General features: G+C 41.9%; 1 protein-coding gene across 1 annotated transcript in view; it reads left to right on the top strand.

Annotated features, from left to right (window-relative positions):
- itga2b (integrin subunit alpha 2b) overlaps positions 1–18,770 on the top strand; it is a 64,461-nt gene that overhangs the window by 19,672 nt on the left and 26,019 nt on the right. Inside the window, exons 8-14 of the mRNA XM_062957091.1 lie at positions 485–532; positions 1,927–1,970; positions 3,618–3,677; positions 4,798–4,850; positions 15,395–15,606; positions 16,172–16,354; positions 17,631–17,676. Of these exons, the coding sequence (XP_062813161.1) occupies positions 485–532; positions 1,927–1,970; positions 3,618–3,677; positions 4,798–4,850; positions 15,395–15,606; positions 16,172–16,354; positions 17,631–17,676 (646 nt within the window). The remainder of the gene's footprint in view (positions 1–484; positions 533–1,926; positions 1,971–3,617; positions 3,678–4,797; positions 4,851–15,394; positions 15,607–16,171; positions 16,355–17,630; positions 17,677–18,770) is intronic.

Raw genomic sequence — 18,770 nt, 5'->3', positions numbered from 1 at the left:
TTCGATTCATGATTTTCAAAGGCTGTGCTTTCCACTATATGTCTTATTTTAAGAATATTATATCTGTAACCAGGGTAGAAATGTATTTAATGAGCTGCGAATCACGTACGAGCCACCTTGGCGTAATGCAACCATATTAAGACATTATGCTACCACATTAGCACTGTGATGGGGAAGACTGGGATTTCTGGTAGGTGGATGGAGATCATCACACCTTCTAATTTCTAATGTCCCCTGGAAGCAATTGGTTCAGCTCTCTAGCAAAAATGAGTTACCTTTCTCTACCCAACTTGCTCAGCATTTTCCATACATTGGTTCAGTCATGAATCATAATGGAGACTGCAGTCATGAAATCAGAAGAAAGCTAGGATTTGGAAGGGTGGCTAGAAAGAAGCTAAGTAGAAATCCTGAAGTGCAGGCAAGTGCTTCCTTCTGTCAAGAATATATAGCCGCATTAAACTCTCCAATCTTTTCTCCCTTCCAGGGTACTCAGTGGCTTTGGGGGAATTTAATGAGGACCCTACATCAGATGGTAAGGAAAATACCTATTTTATCAAGGGTACTTTTATAGGGTAAGATAACATGAGGAATCCATCAGATTTTATCCATGAACTACAGTAGAGTCTCACTTATCCAACATAAATGGGCTGGCAGAACGTTGGATAAGCGAATATGTTGGATAATAAGGAGAGATGAAGGAGAAGCCTATTAAACATCAAATTAGGTTATGATTTTACAAATTAAGCACCAAAATATCATGTTATACATCAAATTTGACAGAAAAAGTAGTTCAATATGCAGTAATGCTACATAGTAATTACTGTATTTATGAATTTAGTACCAAAAAATCACGATATATTGAAAACATTGACTACAAAAATGTGTTGGATAATCCAGAACATTGGATAAGTGAATGTTGGATGAGTGTGACTCTACTGTATTTGTTGTTTAGGTCAGTAAACTGAGTTAACTTAGGTTTCCTCTAGATTCATCTTTCAGTGTAGCTCTCTGGATTATGCTGGTTCTTGTTGTCTCTACAGCCACATGCTCCATCCTTTGCCATTATTTTATCTGACTAAGATTCTTCCTTTTTTAAAGCCAGGATAGTGTTTGTTGAAATGGCACTAAGGTTTGGATGATGAATTTTATCCTTCCTGAATTAAAAAAAAAATGGAGGGGTAATAAAGTTATAGTGCAAAAGAGGCAACTAGTTCACTCTTGTATTACATTAACACTAATTAGAAAGAGAAAAAGGGATATATATAGTGAGTCCTCTGAATACAAGATTCTGCACCCACTGATTCAACCGTCCACTGCTTGAAAATATTTTTAAACTATCCAACCGGTAAAATTGGAACTATAATCTCTCTCTATATGTGAAAGCCCAAGGCGAGGCGAGGCAAGGCACAAGGCATGGCACAAGGCATGAGGCAAGGCAAAGTGAGGCAAGGTGCAAGGTGAAGCAAGATGCAAGGCGAGATGCAAGGCAAGGTGCAAGGTGAGGCAAGGCAACCCAAGATGCAAGGTAAGGCAAGGCTCAAGGCAAGGGAAGGCAAAGCAAGGCAACGTGCAAGGCAAGTTGTGGAGCAATGCGCAGCATGGCACAAAGCACGAGGTGAGGCAAAGTGAGGCAAGGTGCAAGGTGAGGCACAAGACGAGACACAAGGCAAGGTGCAAGGTGAGGCAAGGTGAGGCAAGACACAAGGCAAGGCAAGGGGCAAGGGGCAAGGCAAGGCATGGCGCAATGCGCGGCATGGTGCAAGGCAAGGTGAAGCAAGGTGCGAGGCAAGGCAAGGCGTAAAGAAAGGCGCAAGGTGAGGCGCAAAGTGAGAGGCGAGGCGAGTCACAAGGCAAGGCAACCTTTTAGGATGGTGAGTTTTATGTTTCTAGTGCCCCAGCCTCACAAGGTTCTCCTTCTGCTTTCAGAATACGTGGTGGGCGTTCCTAACAAAAGCCAAACGAAAGGCGTGGTGAGTGGAAGATGGTGGGAAAATGGTCAAACAGGTTGTTATTTGGTTTCTCTCTTGCTTGTCTTAAAGAAGGTCACAATATGTGTGAGTATATCTATATATATATATATAAGAGTGATGGCATCAGGGCAGTGGACAAAACAACAAAACTACAGGCCCCCCAACCTCGAAATTTGACAACACAACCCATCATCCATGCCTCTAGGTTGATACAACAAAAAGAAAAGAAAAATAAAGTCCTAATTAGAGGGAGAGGAATAATTGTTTTCATCCAATTGCTGCCAGTTAGAAGGCTAAGCTCCGCTCACTTGGTCTCCTACCAACCCACTCAGCCCAGGGGACCCTTTACCTTAACTACCACCAATTCCTCAATACTTTATTTCCCATACCACCATACTTCGCCACAGCAACGCGTGGCCGGGCACAGCTAGTATATATATATGTTTGTTTGAATGGCATGTAACAAAATTTCTAGATGGTGAGAGTTCATTAAGGCTTAGCTAACAACTAGCTCAGTGCTCTGCATCCATGCCATGACTACTATTCCATTGAAAGGCAGTTCCTAGTTCACAGGAAAATGGGACAGATTTGTTACTTTCTCGGTACTGTATTGGTTTAGGGCTCCATCTGAAATTATCCTGCCCTGTGAAACTGTACTATGGCCTGTGAAACTGTACTTATCATAACCTCTTATGATAGGAAAGCAATGGCCCTTAGATTATGTTAGACTACAGTCACCATCAACCCCAACAAGGGATATGGATACTGCAGATTAATGACAACTGAAGGATTACTGATGGAAGGGGATTGTGTATATGTTCTGGCCACGGTGTTCCATGCCTTATAGTTACATCTCACATGAATTACTTCAATGCACTCTACGTGGGGCTGTCTCTGATGATGGCTTGGCAACTACAATTAGTGCAAACATCAGTGGCCAGGTTGTTGACTGGAGCAAATTAAAGGGAAAGCCTGGCTATGGGAATAAGGGTTTGATAATGGGTAAACTTCAAGCTATCCAACGGTTGGAGAATTTACATGGGATTAATTTATAATTGGATTGGATTCTTATTAACTAGAGCAGTGGCTGGGTTATTTTAACGGTAATATATAACAATCACTGCTTATTTTTATTAATTATGTTTTTAATGTCAATTTAATATGTTGTTTTATTCTTGTATTGTTTTGTTATGAATTGTTGATTTAATTTTACATTGGCTATATGTTTATTGTTGTACATATTGTTTGCGTTATTATATTATTGTAAGCTGCTCCGAGTCCCCTCAGAGAGATGGGGCAGGATATAAATAAAGATGATGATGATGATGATGATATACATTTGGGTTTCTTGAAGAATTTTAGTGACAGCATTCCTTTAGTGCAAGGGAGACCTGTAATCTCTCTAATTTAGACCTTGTAATCATTTCTTGGGTTACAGTTTCCATTGACCACACTGGCTGGATGTTTCTGCTTTATATAGTCATGTATAGGAAATCTCATATATAAGTCAAGGACAGAGTTTGGGACCAAAATTATGAATTTGTACATGACCCGAGAATAACTCAAGAATCATTTTGCAGGAGTTTCCTCAGAAGTCACTATGCAAACACTTTTCTCTGACGTTTTCTGCTTGTTTGCCAATCATAGGTGGAAATTCTCACCCTGAAAAAAATCTTCCGAGTTCTCTGGACCATCCCCAGTGAGCAGGTAGCGGTGTTTCAGACCCTATGATTTTCCCCTAGCGCCTAGCAAGAACTATTAGCCCGTGTGTGTGTCCCTGTGGCTTTGGGTGCCCAATGTGTTGGCCTGATAAAGGAAACATTTCCCCCCTTTGTAGAATCCCTGGATGCACATCAAGCATACACAGGGGTGTATACTTTTCCCAAATCCAAGGACTTTCCTGGCTTATAAAGGCTATCAAATGGGATTGGGGAAACAGGTAACACTCTCAATGAAAAGGAGATTTTCCACTGAGTCTAAAACCAAAGTAGTAAGGCTTTTGCCTTTCAATACTTAAGGCAAAGTTATTCCTCTATTTCTCACTTCATGTGGGGGCAAGAGAGAAAAGAGAGAGAATTGTGGGCCTGGTGGAGAGCCATGCCGAGTGTAATAAAGGTAAAAGTTTTCCCTGACATTAAGTCCAGTTGTGTCCGACTCTTGGGTTGGTGTTCATCTCCATTTCTAAGCTGAAGAGCTGGCATTGTCCGTAGACACCTCCAAGGTCATGTGGCCGGCATAACTGCATGGAGTGCCGTTACCTTCCCGTCGGAACGGTACCTATAGATCTACTCACATTTGCACATTTTCAAACTGCTAGGTTGGCAGAAGCTGGGGCTAACAGCGGGAGCTTACCTGCTCCCCAGATTCAAACAGCTGACCTTTCAGTCAGCAGATTCAGTGGCACAAGGGTTTAATCCACTGCGCCACTGGAGGCTGCCAGGTATACAAAGAACACAATACTGCTTTCCATAGATGTGTCCAGAGTCAAATGCCAAGGATTGCCTGTTACGTTATTTTATCACACCTAGAACCTGCTTTACTATTAATGGGTTCAGAGTGGTCTTTTCCTCCACACTTGATCATCCCAATAATCCCATGCTAGAAGAGAGTGCCTGATCCAAAACTAATTTATTAAATGTCATGGATCAGTGTGGTTTTTAATCACCCAAATCCTGGTCCTAACCACTTTACTCCCCTGTTATGCAGGATGGGTATTTTCTTAGATTTTTACTATGAGTGTTTTCTGTGGGACTGGGTTTGGGTATACTTGTAAAATGAAGATGAACTCTGAGCTTCCCTCTTTGTTGCCTTTCTTTTCCTCTTGCAGATAGCATCATATTTTGGGCACACGGTGGCCGTCGCTGATGTCAATGGAGATGGGTAAGGGGGAAACTGACAGGGCGACAACAGGTAGTTTATTTGCATCTTGGGTAGCTTTATGACTGGTTTGCTACACATTTCGAATGTGTAGACATGATTTTCACTCCCAGAACCCTCATTAGTTCTCTTTTCCAAGCTGTGCTTCTGTTGAAGCCCTCAAACTTTCCAGTGGGTTTTCATAAAGTTGTTATTTATATGAAGACTAGCTGTGCCCAGCCACGCGTTGCTGTGGCGTTGTCTGGTGGTGGTGGTGAGAACTTGTTGAGGCTGTATGGCCATCTGTCAGGAGTGCTTGGATTGTGTCCTCCTGCATGGTAGAAGGAAGTTGATCTGGATGATCCTTAGGGGTCACTCCAAACCTTAGGATTGTATGATGATGTTGTTGTTGTTATTATTATTATTATTATTATTATTATTATTAGTAGTAGTAGTAGTAGTATTAGTATTGAGAGGCTGGGTGGCCATCTGTTGGGAGTGCTTGGATTGTGTCCTGCATGGCAGAATTGGGTTGGACTGGATGGCCTTTAGGGGTGTCTCCTAACTGTCTGATGCTATGATTCGATGTGTATCATTATTGTGCAGATATTGGATGGCCATCTGTGAGGAGTGGTTGGATTGTGTCCTCCTGCATGATATAAGGAAGTTGAACTGGATGATCCTTAGGGCTATCTGCTAACCTTAGGATTGTATTATTAATTATTATTATTATTATTATTATTATTATTATTATTATTATTATTACTACTATTGAAAGGCTGGGTGGCCATCTGTTGGGCTGAGTAGGTTGCTAGGAGACCAAGTGGGTGGAGCTTAGCCTTCTAACTGGCAGCAATTGGATAAAAACAATTATTCCTCTCCCTCTAATTAGGACTTTATTTTTCTTTTCTTTTTGTTGTATGAACGTAGAGGCATGGATGAGGGGTTGTGTTGCCAAGTTTAGTGTTTCTGGGATGTGTAGTTTTGTTGTTTTGTCCTAGGCCAAAACTTCATTACCCTTTTATGTCAGGCTTACTTCAAAGGACCAGTCTGAACGCAGATCAAAGACAGCTGCTCTCAAACACAATCTTTATTGAAGAATACATGACTTTGGAAAAGTCGAGAATGACCTAATGTTTACATACATCTAATTTTATCACTTCTGATGCAACGTAATATCACACGCAAATATCATCATCAAACCCCACCTTCTGGATCACATTTCCACCAAGGTTTCTATCCCCCCCACACTACAGCAATTATAATTGTTTATACTTTCACCCCTGAGTTCCCAGGCTCATTTTATCTTCTCCCGCCAGGTGCTCGCATATTTATGTTATGAAGTCAGATTCAGGGCTTGGAAATTCAGCCCTGGGATCTGGCTGCATGACATGGCGCCCCCGTTTTCTTCGTCCTCCTCTTCGGTTCTTCTTTCACCATAGTCCTGAAACAAATCAAACAATAACTCTATGGGTCCATTTTGTCTAAAGTCCCCATATATTTTTTCAGCAAGCTGCGATGGAAGACTGGGTGTATTTTCCCTAAACTTTTTGGCAATGCCAATTGGAAAGTCACTTCATTGATAACACCCTGTATTCTGAATGGTCCAATATATTTGGGCCCCAGTTTTCTTGAAGGTAACCCCAATTTGATGTTTTGGGTACTTAACCACACTAGATCTCCTTTATCTAATTTATCGCCTTCCACCCTCTTTCTGTCTGCGAACGTTTTATACTTTTTGTGTGCTTCTTTTAACGAAGCAGTCACTTGATTCCAACATTCCATCATTTGCGTTTTCCATTTCCCTGCCTCTGTTCCTTCATTTTCTGTCCACCTCGGCAATTGGGGTAACGGTTGTATTTCATACCCGTAAACTACTTCAAAGGGGGTTTTGTTTGTTGCTGAATGTATAGTTGAATTAAAGGCTAGTTCCGCAAACGCCAACCACCTAGACCAGTCATTTTGTCTCATGTTAGAGTACATTCGAAGGAACTGCCCAAGCGTTTGCTGAGTACGTTCTACCGCCCCGTTTGTCATGGGGTGAAAAGCAGAACTTAAACTCCTTTCTGCTCCTAGCATTTCCAAGAATTTTTCCCAAAATTTTGCTGTGAATTGTACTCCTCTGTCACTGACTACTCTACTTGGACATCCATGTAATTTGTAAATATGGTTTATGTACAATTCAGCTAGTTTCTCAGCCGATGGTAGCTTCGTCAGTGCTATAAAGTGGGCCTGTTTAGAAAACAGGTCTAATACTGTCCAAATATAACGATGTCCTTTGCTGACTGGCAGTTCTCCCACAAAGTCCATAGCTACACATTCCCAAGGCCTGGTAGGTTCCGCTACTGTCTGTAACAATCCCATAGGCTTCCCTCCTCCCGATTTATTTCTGGCACAATCATCACACTGGACAACATGATTCTTTATGTCCTTCCTCATTCCTGGCCACCAACAATGTTTTGCTATTGCCTTTGTTGTTTTGGTAATTCCTGTATGACCAGCGCTCTGGTTGTTGTGAAAACGATGCAGAATCTTAATCCTTAATATTGCTGGGATATACAGTTTCTTGTTTACAAACCAAAATCCCCCCTTCTGGTCCCCCTTTTCTGCGTTGGACGCGATCCATTGATCTCCTTTATAAGACTGTTTTAGTTCATTTCCCCAGTTATCTTCCCCGCCGAGTTCGACAAAAGCCGTGTCCTCCTTTTGGGTTTGTGCTCTTGTCCTGACAGCTAAGCCCCATTGTTTGTCAGAGAATATTGTCCCCTCCTTTGCTGTGGTTAGGCCTTCGTGTTGAGGCATGCGTGAAAGAGCATCTGCCAAGACATTCTGTTTCCCTTGAAAAAACTTTAATTGGAAATCGAATCTGCTGAAGTATTGCGCCCATCTGATTTGTTTGGGGGACAATTTTCTAGGAGACTTTAAATACTGGAGATTCTTATGGTCAGACCAAATTTCGAATGGGATTCCGCTTCCTTCGAGGAAGTGTCGCCAGCATTCTAAGGCTTTTAATATGGCTAATGCCTCTTTTTCCCATATTGGCCAACTTTTTTCAGTTTCGCTGAACTTCCGTGACAAATATCCACAGGGTTTTAAGTTCCCATTTTGATCCTTTTGCAATAGCACTGCCCCGTACGCACAGTCTGAGGCATCGCAATGGATTATGAAAGGGCTCCTGATATCAGGGTGTTTTAGGATGGGTCCTTCAGTGAAGCATTCTTTTAAGGTCTCGAATGCCTTTTGGCATTCTGGCGTCCAACTCAGTTTGGCGCCGGGAGCTTTCACTTTTGCTGTCTCCCCTTTCCCTTTTGTTTTTAAAAGTTCTGTAAGGGGTGCGGTTATTTGTGCAAAGCCTTTTATGAAGGGTCTGTAAAAATTTGCAAACCCCAGAAATGATTGTAATTGCCTCCTTGTTTGAGGCACTCCCCATTCTTTCACATCTGCTACTTTAGCTGGATCCATAGCTAACCCTTCTGGAGACATCCGATATCCCAGAAAGTCAATTTGAGTTTTATTAAATTCACATTTGGACAGTTTTGCGTACAGCTTTGCTTCTCTTAGTCTCTGCAAAACTTCCCGGACCAATTTTACGTGCTTTTCCTTATCTTCAGAAATGATCAAGATATCATCAAGGAATATGAACACCCCTCTGTACAATAACGGGTGTAGTATTTCATTTATAAGCTGCATAAAGCAGCCGCTTCCATTTTTTAACCCGAAAGGCAAAATTTCGTATTCAAAATGGCCGAATGCGCAGGAAAATGCGGTTTTCCAAGTATCCTCCGGTTTGATCCTTAATTTATGATACGCTTCAATTAAATCCAGTTTAGTAAATATGCTCCCTTTCTTCAATACGGTAATTAAATCCTTGACTAAGGGCATAGGGTATTTATTGTCCTTGGTAATTGCGTTTAAATTTCGATAATCAATACACAATCTTAGGGAATTGTCTTTCTTTCTCCTAAATAACACTGGAGCCCCGAGAGGAGAATTAGATGGCTTAATGAAGCCTCGAGCCAGGTTTTTATCAATGTATTTTCTCAATTCCTCCTTCTCTTGCACAGACATGGGATACACTTTTGGTTTTGGTAAGTCTGCTCCTGGGGTTATTTCAATCCCTACTTCTATATTTCTTTTGGGAGGCAATTTACTGGCCTCTTTCTGGAGATTCTCTTCCAATAATGGCACCAATCTCCCCACGGTTTCCGACAGCCTGGATAAATTAGTTTCCAGGATGGATAACCGCAGGGCCACGGTCTCCGGCATACTTCCTCCAGATCCCCAACTGGTTTCTGCAGCTGCAGAGACGCCTCTTCCGAGCCTGGGAATTCTCTGGGTCACGCCGTTCGGCTTGGGGTACCCCGTAGAGGAAGCTATGGCTTGCAGCGTCTCTTCTCTCTTCGGCCGGGCCCCTTGCAAAGGCCTCTCTGCCTCATTTGGGCTTTGATCTTCTTCCTCGCTCATTATCACTTCACTGCGAATTCCGCAGGAGGGTGAGAAATGGGTTTCTCGACTTTAATGTCAGGCTTACTTCAAAGGACCAGTCTGAACGCAGATCAAAGACAGCTGCTCTCAAACACAATCTTTATTGAAGAATACATGACTTTGGAAAAGTCGAGAATGACCTAATGTTTACATACATCTAATTTTATCACTTCTGATGCAACGTAATATCACACGCAAATATCATCATCAAACCCCACCTTCTGGATCACATTTCCACCAAGGTTTCTATCCCCCCCCACACTAAAGCAATTATGATTGTTTATACTTTCACCCCTGAGTTCCCAGGCTCATTTTATCTTCTCCCGCCAGGTGCTCGCATATTTATGTTATGAAGTCAGATTCAGGGCTTGGAAATTCAGCCCTGGGATCTGGCTGCATGACATGGATTATGAAAGGGCTCCTGATATCAGGGTGTTTTAGGATGGGTCCTTCAGTGAAGCATTCTTTTAAGGTCTCGAATGCCTTTTGGCATTCTGGCATTCTGGACTTTATTTTTCTTTTCTTTTTGTTGTATGAACGTAGAGGCATGGATGAGGGGTTGTGTTGCCAAGTTTAGTGTTTCTGGGATGTGTAGTTTTGTTGTTTTGTCCTAGGCCAAAACTTCATTACCCTTTTATATATATAGATGCACAAGATAGATTGATAGTAGGATCATTGGTTAAAAGAAGAAGGGTAATATTAAATTGAATTGTGGGATAGAGGTTATTAAGAACTAGAGGTATAGTTTCTAGCAATGTCCCTTTAAAAACCTGAATTCCTGAGGCCTCTAGAGCAGTGGTTCCCAACCTTTGGTCAGGCAGATGTTTTGGACCTTAACTCCCAGAAAACCCAACCAATTTACCAGCAATTAGGAATGGTGGGAGATGAAGTTCAAAACACCTGGAGGACCAAAGGTTGGTACCACTGCTCTAAATCTAGGATACTTCTTCACTGAAGAATTAATGCATGTTTCAATGATATGGAATCATGGGAACTGTAGTTTTACAAAGTCTGTAGCTTTCTCTGCTAAAGAGTGCTGGTGTTCCCTCAATCCCGGCCTTCCATAGCATTGAGTCATTGCAGTTGCAGTAATGTTAAACTACTATAATTCTGCACCCTTGCATTTGAAACATAGCCTTTTTGCATTAGGCTGAATTATGAGCTAGTATAGTGGGTGGGTTGCTGACATTTTATGTTTGAGTGACTCCCTGGCCAGATCTGTACCCATAACAAAGGCCACCTGATTGGCAGGGCTTGGGAAAATTACTTTTGTTGGGCTATAATTTCTAGAATCCCGCAAGCATGACCAGTGGCCACACTACTGAGGAGTTGTATTTCAAGTAGTGGTTTTTGAAGCTTTTCTGGTGTATCCCATTGCTAAAGCAGTCTTATAGTACAACTTATAGCTTGTCCCGGTTTTCGAGATAGGACTTCATCACACGTTATATAATTAGCGTTTCTACACATTTAAGAAATGGCTACCTACGAAGCCCTTCACATGACGCAAACCCGTACCGTGGGTTCCAGATATTTTGCTGTTTTTACAGTGTATTTTCTCCTATGCTTCCTAAGTCATCTGGTAATTGACTTCTTTTTTAATTCCCCACATAGATAAAGGTAAAGGTTTCCCCTAACATTACTTCTAGTCATGTCTGACCCTGGGGGTTGGTGCTCATCTCTATTTCTAAGCCGAAGAGCCGGCGTTGTCCAAAGACACCTCCAAGGTCATGTGGCCGGCACCTATTGATCTATTCACATTTGCACGTTTTTGAACTGCTAGATTGGCAAAAACTGGGCCTAATAGTGGGAGCTCACCTCACTCCCTGGATTCAAACCGCTAACCTTTCAGCTAGCAAGTTCAGCAGCTCAGTGGTTTAACCCGCTGTGCCACCAGGATGTTGGTCATTGTAGATGTAAATAAATAGAAACTTTACCACAACTACTGAACCAAAGTTTACCCTGCAGTGTAATAACGTGCCACTCAGGTTTGTGAAATAAGTAACAGTAACTTTACTTCAGTTCAATAGGTCAAACAGAGCAACAATATATACAGTAGTCTCTTTGGCTTCTTACAGAGAACAGAGGGAATAAACAGTCCTTTTTAAAACAGTCTTTAATATACCTCATTGCCTTAGAGATGGTCAGGCTCCAGAGAGTCCGCAGCCATTAATTCCCTAGCTGTTATCTCTTCGCTCTCTGAGGTAAAAATGCCTGCTCAAACCGTTCCTCTCAGCAGCAAGCCGGAGACAGTAGCCAATCAGAATGTTGTCACTTGGCACTCTTAGCCAATCAGCTGCTGACACATATCTTTCCAGTCAACTCATTACATCATGGTGCCTTTTACAAATCCCCACACAGGGGCCCAATTCTCCACGTAGAGACATGTAAAAATGTGAAATTTAATGTGTGATGTGAATTTCCCATTGTCTATTTGTAAAGATCATGATGACATTGTTCTGGAGGAAGGCGCCAAGATGGGCAGTATAGAATCCTCTCTTCCACCATAATCTTTAGAACCGAGGAGGAAGGAACAGTAATTTATATCTTTTTTAAACAATGTCAATTCAGTAGAGTTACCTTTTAAATTGAGATGCATCTGTACTTATAAATTGTAATATAGAATAATATAGAATAGAAAAAATCCCATTTAGTGATCTCTTGTTAAAAAGTCCTTCAATGAGAACAAACACAAAGGAAGTCAAAGTAAAAGAAAACGTGAGAAGACAGTGGGAGGAAAATGTCTCCCGTGTGATGGGAAGGCAAACATACAAATCATGGGACAATATTGCTTCACCTATCTGTTTTGTTCAAACCTTTGTTTCTATTCCAAAAATTGTGGGTTTTTTGCCTTTGTTTTTTGCATCTACTGCCATCTATTGTCAAGTAACCCAAATTGCAGCCTTGATGAAATTAAACTCCAGTCTCACCTTGGGTTTAGTGAATTGGTTTTAGAGTTTAATCAAACCACACTTCATTCAGGGTGGAGGAATGGAGCAAGTGGCCTCTCAACACAAGGTGCTCACCGCTCTACTATACCCCTATGACTAGAGAAAGGAAATGTTAACATACACAAATACATTATTATACAGCAGAACTTTCCAAACTGTGTGTCAGTGTGATGCATACGGTAGGTGTGCCATGTGAATATGAAATAAGCAATAAATCCTATATATGGGTTGCTATGAATTTTCTAGGCTGTATGGCCATGTTCCAGAAGCATTCTCTCCTAATATTTCATGGTTACCTCACAACCTCTGAGGATGCCTGCCATAGATGTGGGTGAAACATCAGGAGAGAACACTTGGAACATGGCCATACGGCCTGGAAAACTCATAGCAACCCAGTGACTCCAGCCATGAAAGCTTTTGACAATCTATACATATAAATGAGTGATGGCATCATGGCGACCAATAAAACAACAAAACTACAGGTCCCCCAACCTCGAAATTTGACAGCACAACCCCTCATCCACGCCTCTAGGTTGATACAACAAAAAGAAAAGAAAAATAAAGTCCTAATTATAGGGAAAGGAATAATTGTTTTTATCTAATTGCTACCAGTCAGAGGGCTAATCTCTGCCCACTTGGTCTCCTAGCAACCAACTCAGTCCAGGGGACAGGCAGACTTAGGCCTCAGGCCTCTTCCACAGATTATCTAATTTGCACTGGATTATATGGCAGTGTAGACTCAAGGCCCTTCCACACAGCTATATAACCCATGTATAATCTTATATTATCTGCTTTGCACCGGATTATCTTGACTCCACACTACCATATAATCCACTTCAGTGTGCATTTTATACAGCTGTGAAGAAGGGGCCCCATATAATCCAGTTCTAAGAAGATAATATAAGATTATCAATATACAGTAGAGTCTCACTTATCCAACATAAACAGGCTGGCTGAATTAGATGCATTGGCACATCTACTAAAAAGGGGACAGAAACAAAATCCTGCTTACTATCATATTTTGTGTGTGTATTTTATACATACATATATATTCTGTCTGTGTTTTCTTACAATTTAAGTATTAGGTGTGATATTAAAATTGATCAATAAAATGTTTTTAAAAATAAAACTGATAAGGGAAGAAAGACAAATAGCTGAGCGTAGTTTTTAGAGTAACTGTATTAGTAGTTTCCAAGGATGAAAACTGATGTCTTTTGCAGAGCCATAAAACAGGGGAAAAACCGAATACCACAAAAGGTGACCAAGACAATAGACATTGACAAAATGTTTTTGAACTGCTAGGTTGGCAGGAGCTAGAGCTAACAATGGGAGCTCACCCCATACTGCAGATTCAAACTGCCAACATTCAGGTCAGCAGTTCAGCAGCACAAGGGTTTAACCCATTGTGCCACCACGGCCCCTGGTAACTTCCAATCATTAAAATGCTGGTCACAAAGTTACAGCTGTGGCCTTCCAGGCTATGAAGTGTGCTTTCTCTCTGTAAAAGCATTATCATGCTGTGTTACCTGGGGTTTTTCTGCCTTTACTCATACAGATCACCTGAGCCTTTTCATCTAAATGGAAGAGGACACATAAATGCCTTTATTGCAATGTTTCTGTCTGTTTTTATGCACAAAGGACAGTTTTACACAGAAAAAGTGAAGCTATTCCAGCGTACAGACCTTACAACTGTTATCAGCGGTGCTGTTTTATGATCTGTTTTATAGTTTAGTAGTAGAGGGTTTGCATGCAAAAGATCACAGCTTTGATTCCTGTGAACAATGAGCTTCAATGCATCTGTGGGCAGCAGAGCAGGACAGGAGGCATTTATAACTTTGCCTTCCCCATACTTTTCAACATTGGCATCCTATGGCAGCTGCCTCTTATTCTGCTAGGGCCGGCCATGTGCAGGAAACCTGTAGGCATGTTAAAAAACATTTGCAAATCCACTTTCATTTCCAGAGCCTGGAAATATGAGGGAGTTGGAATACAATTCCCAGATTACTCAGCCAATGTGTCTAGTGACCATGTTTTGTGAAAGTTGTAGTCCAAAAGATTTTCTAAGCTTTGCTAAACTAATGGAATGAATATTTTCATCAGGTTCATAGTGCATAGAATGGGGGTGTCAAACTCATTTTTATTAAGGATCACATTAGCCTTATGGTTGCCTTCAAGGGCCGTTGAATCCATGAATGGAGAATCATGGGCACAGAGGGCCAACTATAATTTTCTTACATAGTGGCTTTAGTTTTGACCCAGTTGGGTTGCGGTAGTGCAGTGGTTTAAACAGCTACCTGCAGGAAATCTGTCAACTGGAGGGTTGGCAGTTCAAAGCTGCAAGTCAGGGTGAGCTCCCGATGTCAGCCCTAGCTTCTGCCAACCTAGCAATTCGAAAGCTTGCAATGTGAGTAGGTACCACCTCAGTGGGAAGGTAAAAGGGCGCTCCGTGCAGATATACAAAAACATGCCGGCAACACGGAGATATCTATGGATAACAGGCTCCTTGTCATGGAAAAATGGAACAAGAGCACCTCCTCATGACTGGAGATGAAAAAATGGTGAATACCTTTACCTCTGTCTGTGTATTGTATGTAGTTGTGTAAAAGGCATTGAATGTTTGCCTTTTATGTGATCTGTAATCTACTCTGAGTCCCTCCGAGGAGATATCAATAAAATGTATTAGTTTAGATGTTACTGAGCAACAGCTCCCATTACTTTGATTATCTACCATGTGAACTGCTGATAATGAGAACTGCAACCTAACAGCACTTGTGGCTCTGAGGTTGGGGAATGGTTAAAAGACATTTTCTAAACATCATATCCATGAGCCTTATATCTTGTATAACAGTCAAATCCCACTCTCCTGACAAAACAGAACAGCCTTCCAAATGTTACTGTGTCACAACTCCCATCAAGTCTAGTCATTATGTCTAATGATGACAAATGCAGGAGTTGCAGTCCAGTATCTGGAGTGCCTCATAAAATGACATGGAGTGCTGGATTTGTCCCGCGAGCCTTGATTTTGACACATGTGGGAATCAGACCTAAAATCTGCATTTCAGATGAAGTGCAGACTTGGCAAAATTTCTCTTCTTTCTCCCTTCCCCTTTCTTTTCTTTTCCATCCACTCACTAGGAAAGATGATATTCTTGTGGGAGCCCCTCTCTTCATGGAGCGTCGCTTAGATCGGAAACTCTATGAAGTTGGAAGAGTTTACTTATACCTGCAGCACAAGACCCCCAATGCTTACAGCAACCCCTGGCAGAGGCTGACGGGCACTGATGTCTACGGGCGCTTTGGCATGGCCATCGCTCCCCTGGGTGACATAGACCAGGATGGATACATTGGTAGGAAGGATGGAATTGTGGTGGACTGATTTGCCACCCTTGGAAAATTCCTGGCTTTTTTATTTCTACTTTTAATAAAAAAAATCTTCTGGCCAACTGTTGAAGGCGCGAAAAGTCAATTTTAATTCAACTCGAAATCATCATGTCACAACTTAGAAGAGTTGCTTTCTTGGACTACAGCTCCCAATACATTTTCAAAATTTAGATAAATTATATGTTACAATTTGTTTTACAAGCAACATCAGTGTGTCTTAACAGGCACCATCTCCCATTAATAATAATAATAATAATTTTATTCTTATATCTCGCCCCATCTCCCCAAAGGGACTCGGGGCGGCTTACATGGGGCCATACCCGGGTACGACAATACAAATCAAATAAAAACATTAAACAAATCACCAAACAATAAAACTACAACATGATTAACAACAGTCATAGAAAATCAATATAAAAATAATATTAAAATTCCTTTCCATCTACCCTGCATCTGCTCATGTCCATCTCCCTAACTGAACAACCCTTGTGACTAAACAGATAAGTTACCATCCCACTTTTGCATCCACAGATATTGCTGTTGGAGCACCTTTCGCTGGACGGGATGAGGGTGGCCGTGTTTACATCTACCACGGAGGGAACGACGGCCTGAGTGCATCCCCAAAGCAGTTCCTAGAGAATCCTTTCACTGGACCAGCTGGCTTTGGCTTTGCCATACGTGGAGCTTCAGATGTTGATGCAAATGGATACCCTGGTAATGCAAGATGGAGACATACAGCAGTCACATATAACACTTTTTTTCTGACTTAGAAATCCAAGGAGCTGAAATCTTAAAGACTTTTCCAAGTTTTGACTGGCTTAGTGGAGGATGTGAGGTTGTGCAAGATACTTTGGTTTTGAATGAGAAATGTACATTTCATAAAGTTTAGATTAACTGGCAGTCACATCTGCAGGATGGGCAGGATCAGAATCCCGCAATGAAAGTAGTTAGAATGGTGTATCCATTAATCTAGTACATTTGAAAGGTGCTTGGAGCAGTGACATCACTAGAAATTTTATCACCTAGTATTGTAACTCATGGTGTCATCCCCATGGAGCTTCTGCTACACAATATTTTAGCTAACATTGCAGCAACCAGCAGCATCGAAAACAACGGTGCATGCTTGTAGCACATGCAAGAAAAAAATCATGATTTGTAGTGTCATTGGAATTGGGTAATAATGGCAGCTCTGACGGAACACATGCACATTAGTTTTGGAAAATGGAAATCTCTATAACCCATTTCATGATCTTTGGAAAGGCATGACCTTGTTAGAAGTTACAACCTTTTGAAAAATGATGCCATAACGTCTTGGTAAAAGCATGATCTGTTAGAGTCATAACCTTTTAGGAAAAGGGCATTCATGCAAGACAATTAGGTCTCTCAGCTGTTAAACTGATATACTTAAGAATTTCTTTGAACTGCTTGAGACAAAGATATGCCAGTGCACAAAAACATATATAGCAGTGTTTCAGAAGTGTTCTTTTAGTTACCCAAAAAACATAGAATCATAGAATCGTAGAGTTGGAAGAGACCTCATGGGCCATCCAGTCCAACCCCCTGCAAGAAGGAGGAAAATCTCATTCAGGCCATGCGGGCCCCATGGTGGGGGCAGGCCATGCGGGCCACATGACGGCAAGGCCCAGGCCGCAGCAGCAAGGCCCATCCCGAAGGTGAAGGAGGTAGGGGGTGGCGCCACCCTCCCAGGGGCCTCGATGGTGCCCCCGGGGCGATGGTGCCACAGGCAAATGCCTAGATTGCCTGGCGGTTGGACCGCCTCTGACCCCCTCTGAGGGTGCCACCCAGTGTGGTTCCCTCTTTCTGCATTTCCCTTGTGATGCCACTAGCTTTGAATCCTATATGCCTTTTTGAATCTTTGTAACTGTTTTGGGTTCTATTTGGGGAGAATGGTGGGATAAAAAGCAGATACATAGATACATAAAATAGATTATCTTTTTCTGCTTGTTTCCCCTCTCCCACCCCTGTACAGATGTGCTGGTTGGAGCTTACAGAGCCAGCAAAGTGGCTGTGTACAGGTAGGTGAATGCAATCTTGTAGCTTCTCCTAGTCATCATGTTCAAACGAGAGTGAGACTAAGGAGGCAATAAGAAAGGAGATTATTCTTGTTGTTATTGTTATCCAGATCAGGCCTGAACATATTTATGGTAACTGAATATCAAAAATATAGGTGGTATAAAATTAAATGTTCACATTTTAAATAATAATACAAAATAATATAGAGATCCCCATCTACACGACATGTTTACTGTGTATTTAACACTCTCCATAGTAATGTCATGATCTACGCAATCAAAAGTTTTGCCATAGTCTATAAAGCACAGACTGATTTTGTTTTGAAATTCTTTGGTGCACTCTATTATCCCAAGTATGTTTGTGTTACGTCCCATAGTGCCTCTCTCTGTTCAGTGAGCTTTGGTGCTACTGATGTCCCTGAGAAATCATTCGTCAATATCAACCCCCCCCCCCCCCCCCCCACACACACACACACACTGTTGCTGATGCTGTCAGTAGCTGTTTGGCATAGTTAATCTGGAGCCTCAACAAAAACTTGTCTGAAATAGAGACCCTTCTAGCAGCACTGCTGTCACAAGCATAGCCTCTTGCTGCACAGGAGCATGCAATCCCACCACTGCAGCAAGGTAGAGCCATTGGCGTGACATACCAATCCACTGTTTTGCAGGATCATAGAATCATAGAATAGTAGAGTTGGAAGAGATCTCATGGGCCATCCATGCAGGAATGCTATATGAGCTTGATGTAACTGCCAAGTATCTAGTAGGCCACGGTGATGCAGTGGGTTAAACCCTTGTGCCGCCAAATCTGCTGACCTGAAGGTTGGAAGTTCGAATCCACTAGATGGGGATGAACTCCCATCTGTCAACCTTAGCTCCTTGCCAACTTAGCAATTTGAAAACATGCAAATGTGAGTAGATAAATAGGTACCACTTCTGTGGGGAAAGGCAAAGAGACGCTCTAAGCAACATTGCCGGGCACATAACCAGGCGGTAACATTGCAGACTCCTTGGTTTGAAAATGGAGAAAGAGCACCTCCCAGAGCCAAAAAAGAGTACCGCCTCCAAAGCCGGAAATGAAAGGAGAAGCATTTGCC

This window comes from Anolis carolinensis, chromosome 6, assembly GCF_035594765.1.
Source record: "Anolis carolinensis isolate JA03-04 chromosome 6, rAnoCar3.1.pri, whole genome shotgun sequence".
NCBI classification, from domain to species: Eukaryota; Metazoa; Chordata; class Lepidosauria; order Squamata; family Dactyloidae; genus Anolis; species Anolis carolinensis.
The sequence above is the reverse complement of the archived record's forward strand: the minus strand, read 5'-3'. Positions and strand labels throughout refer to the sequence as shown.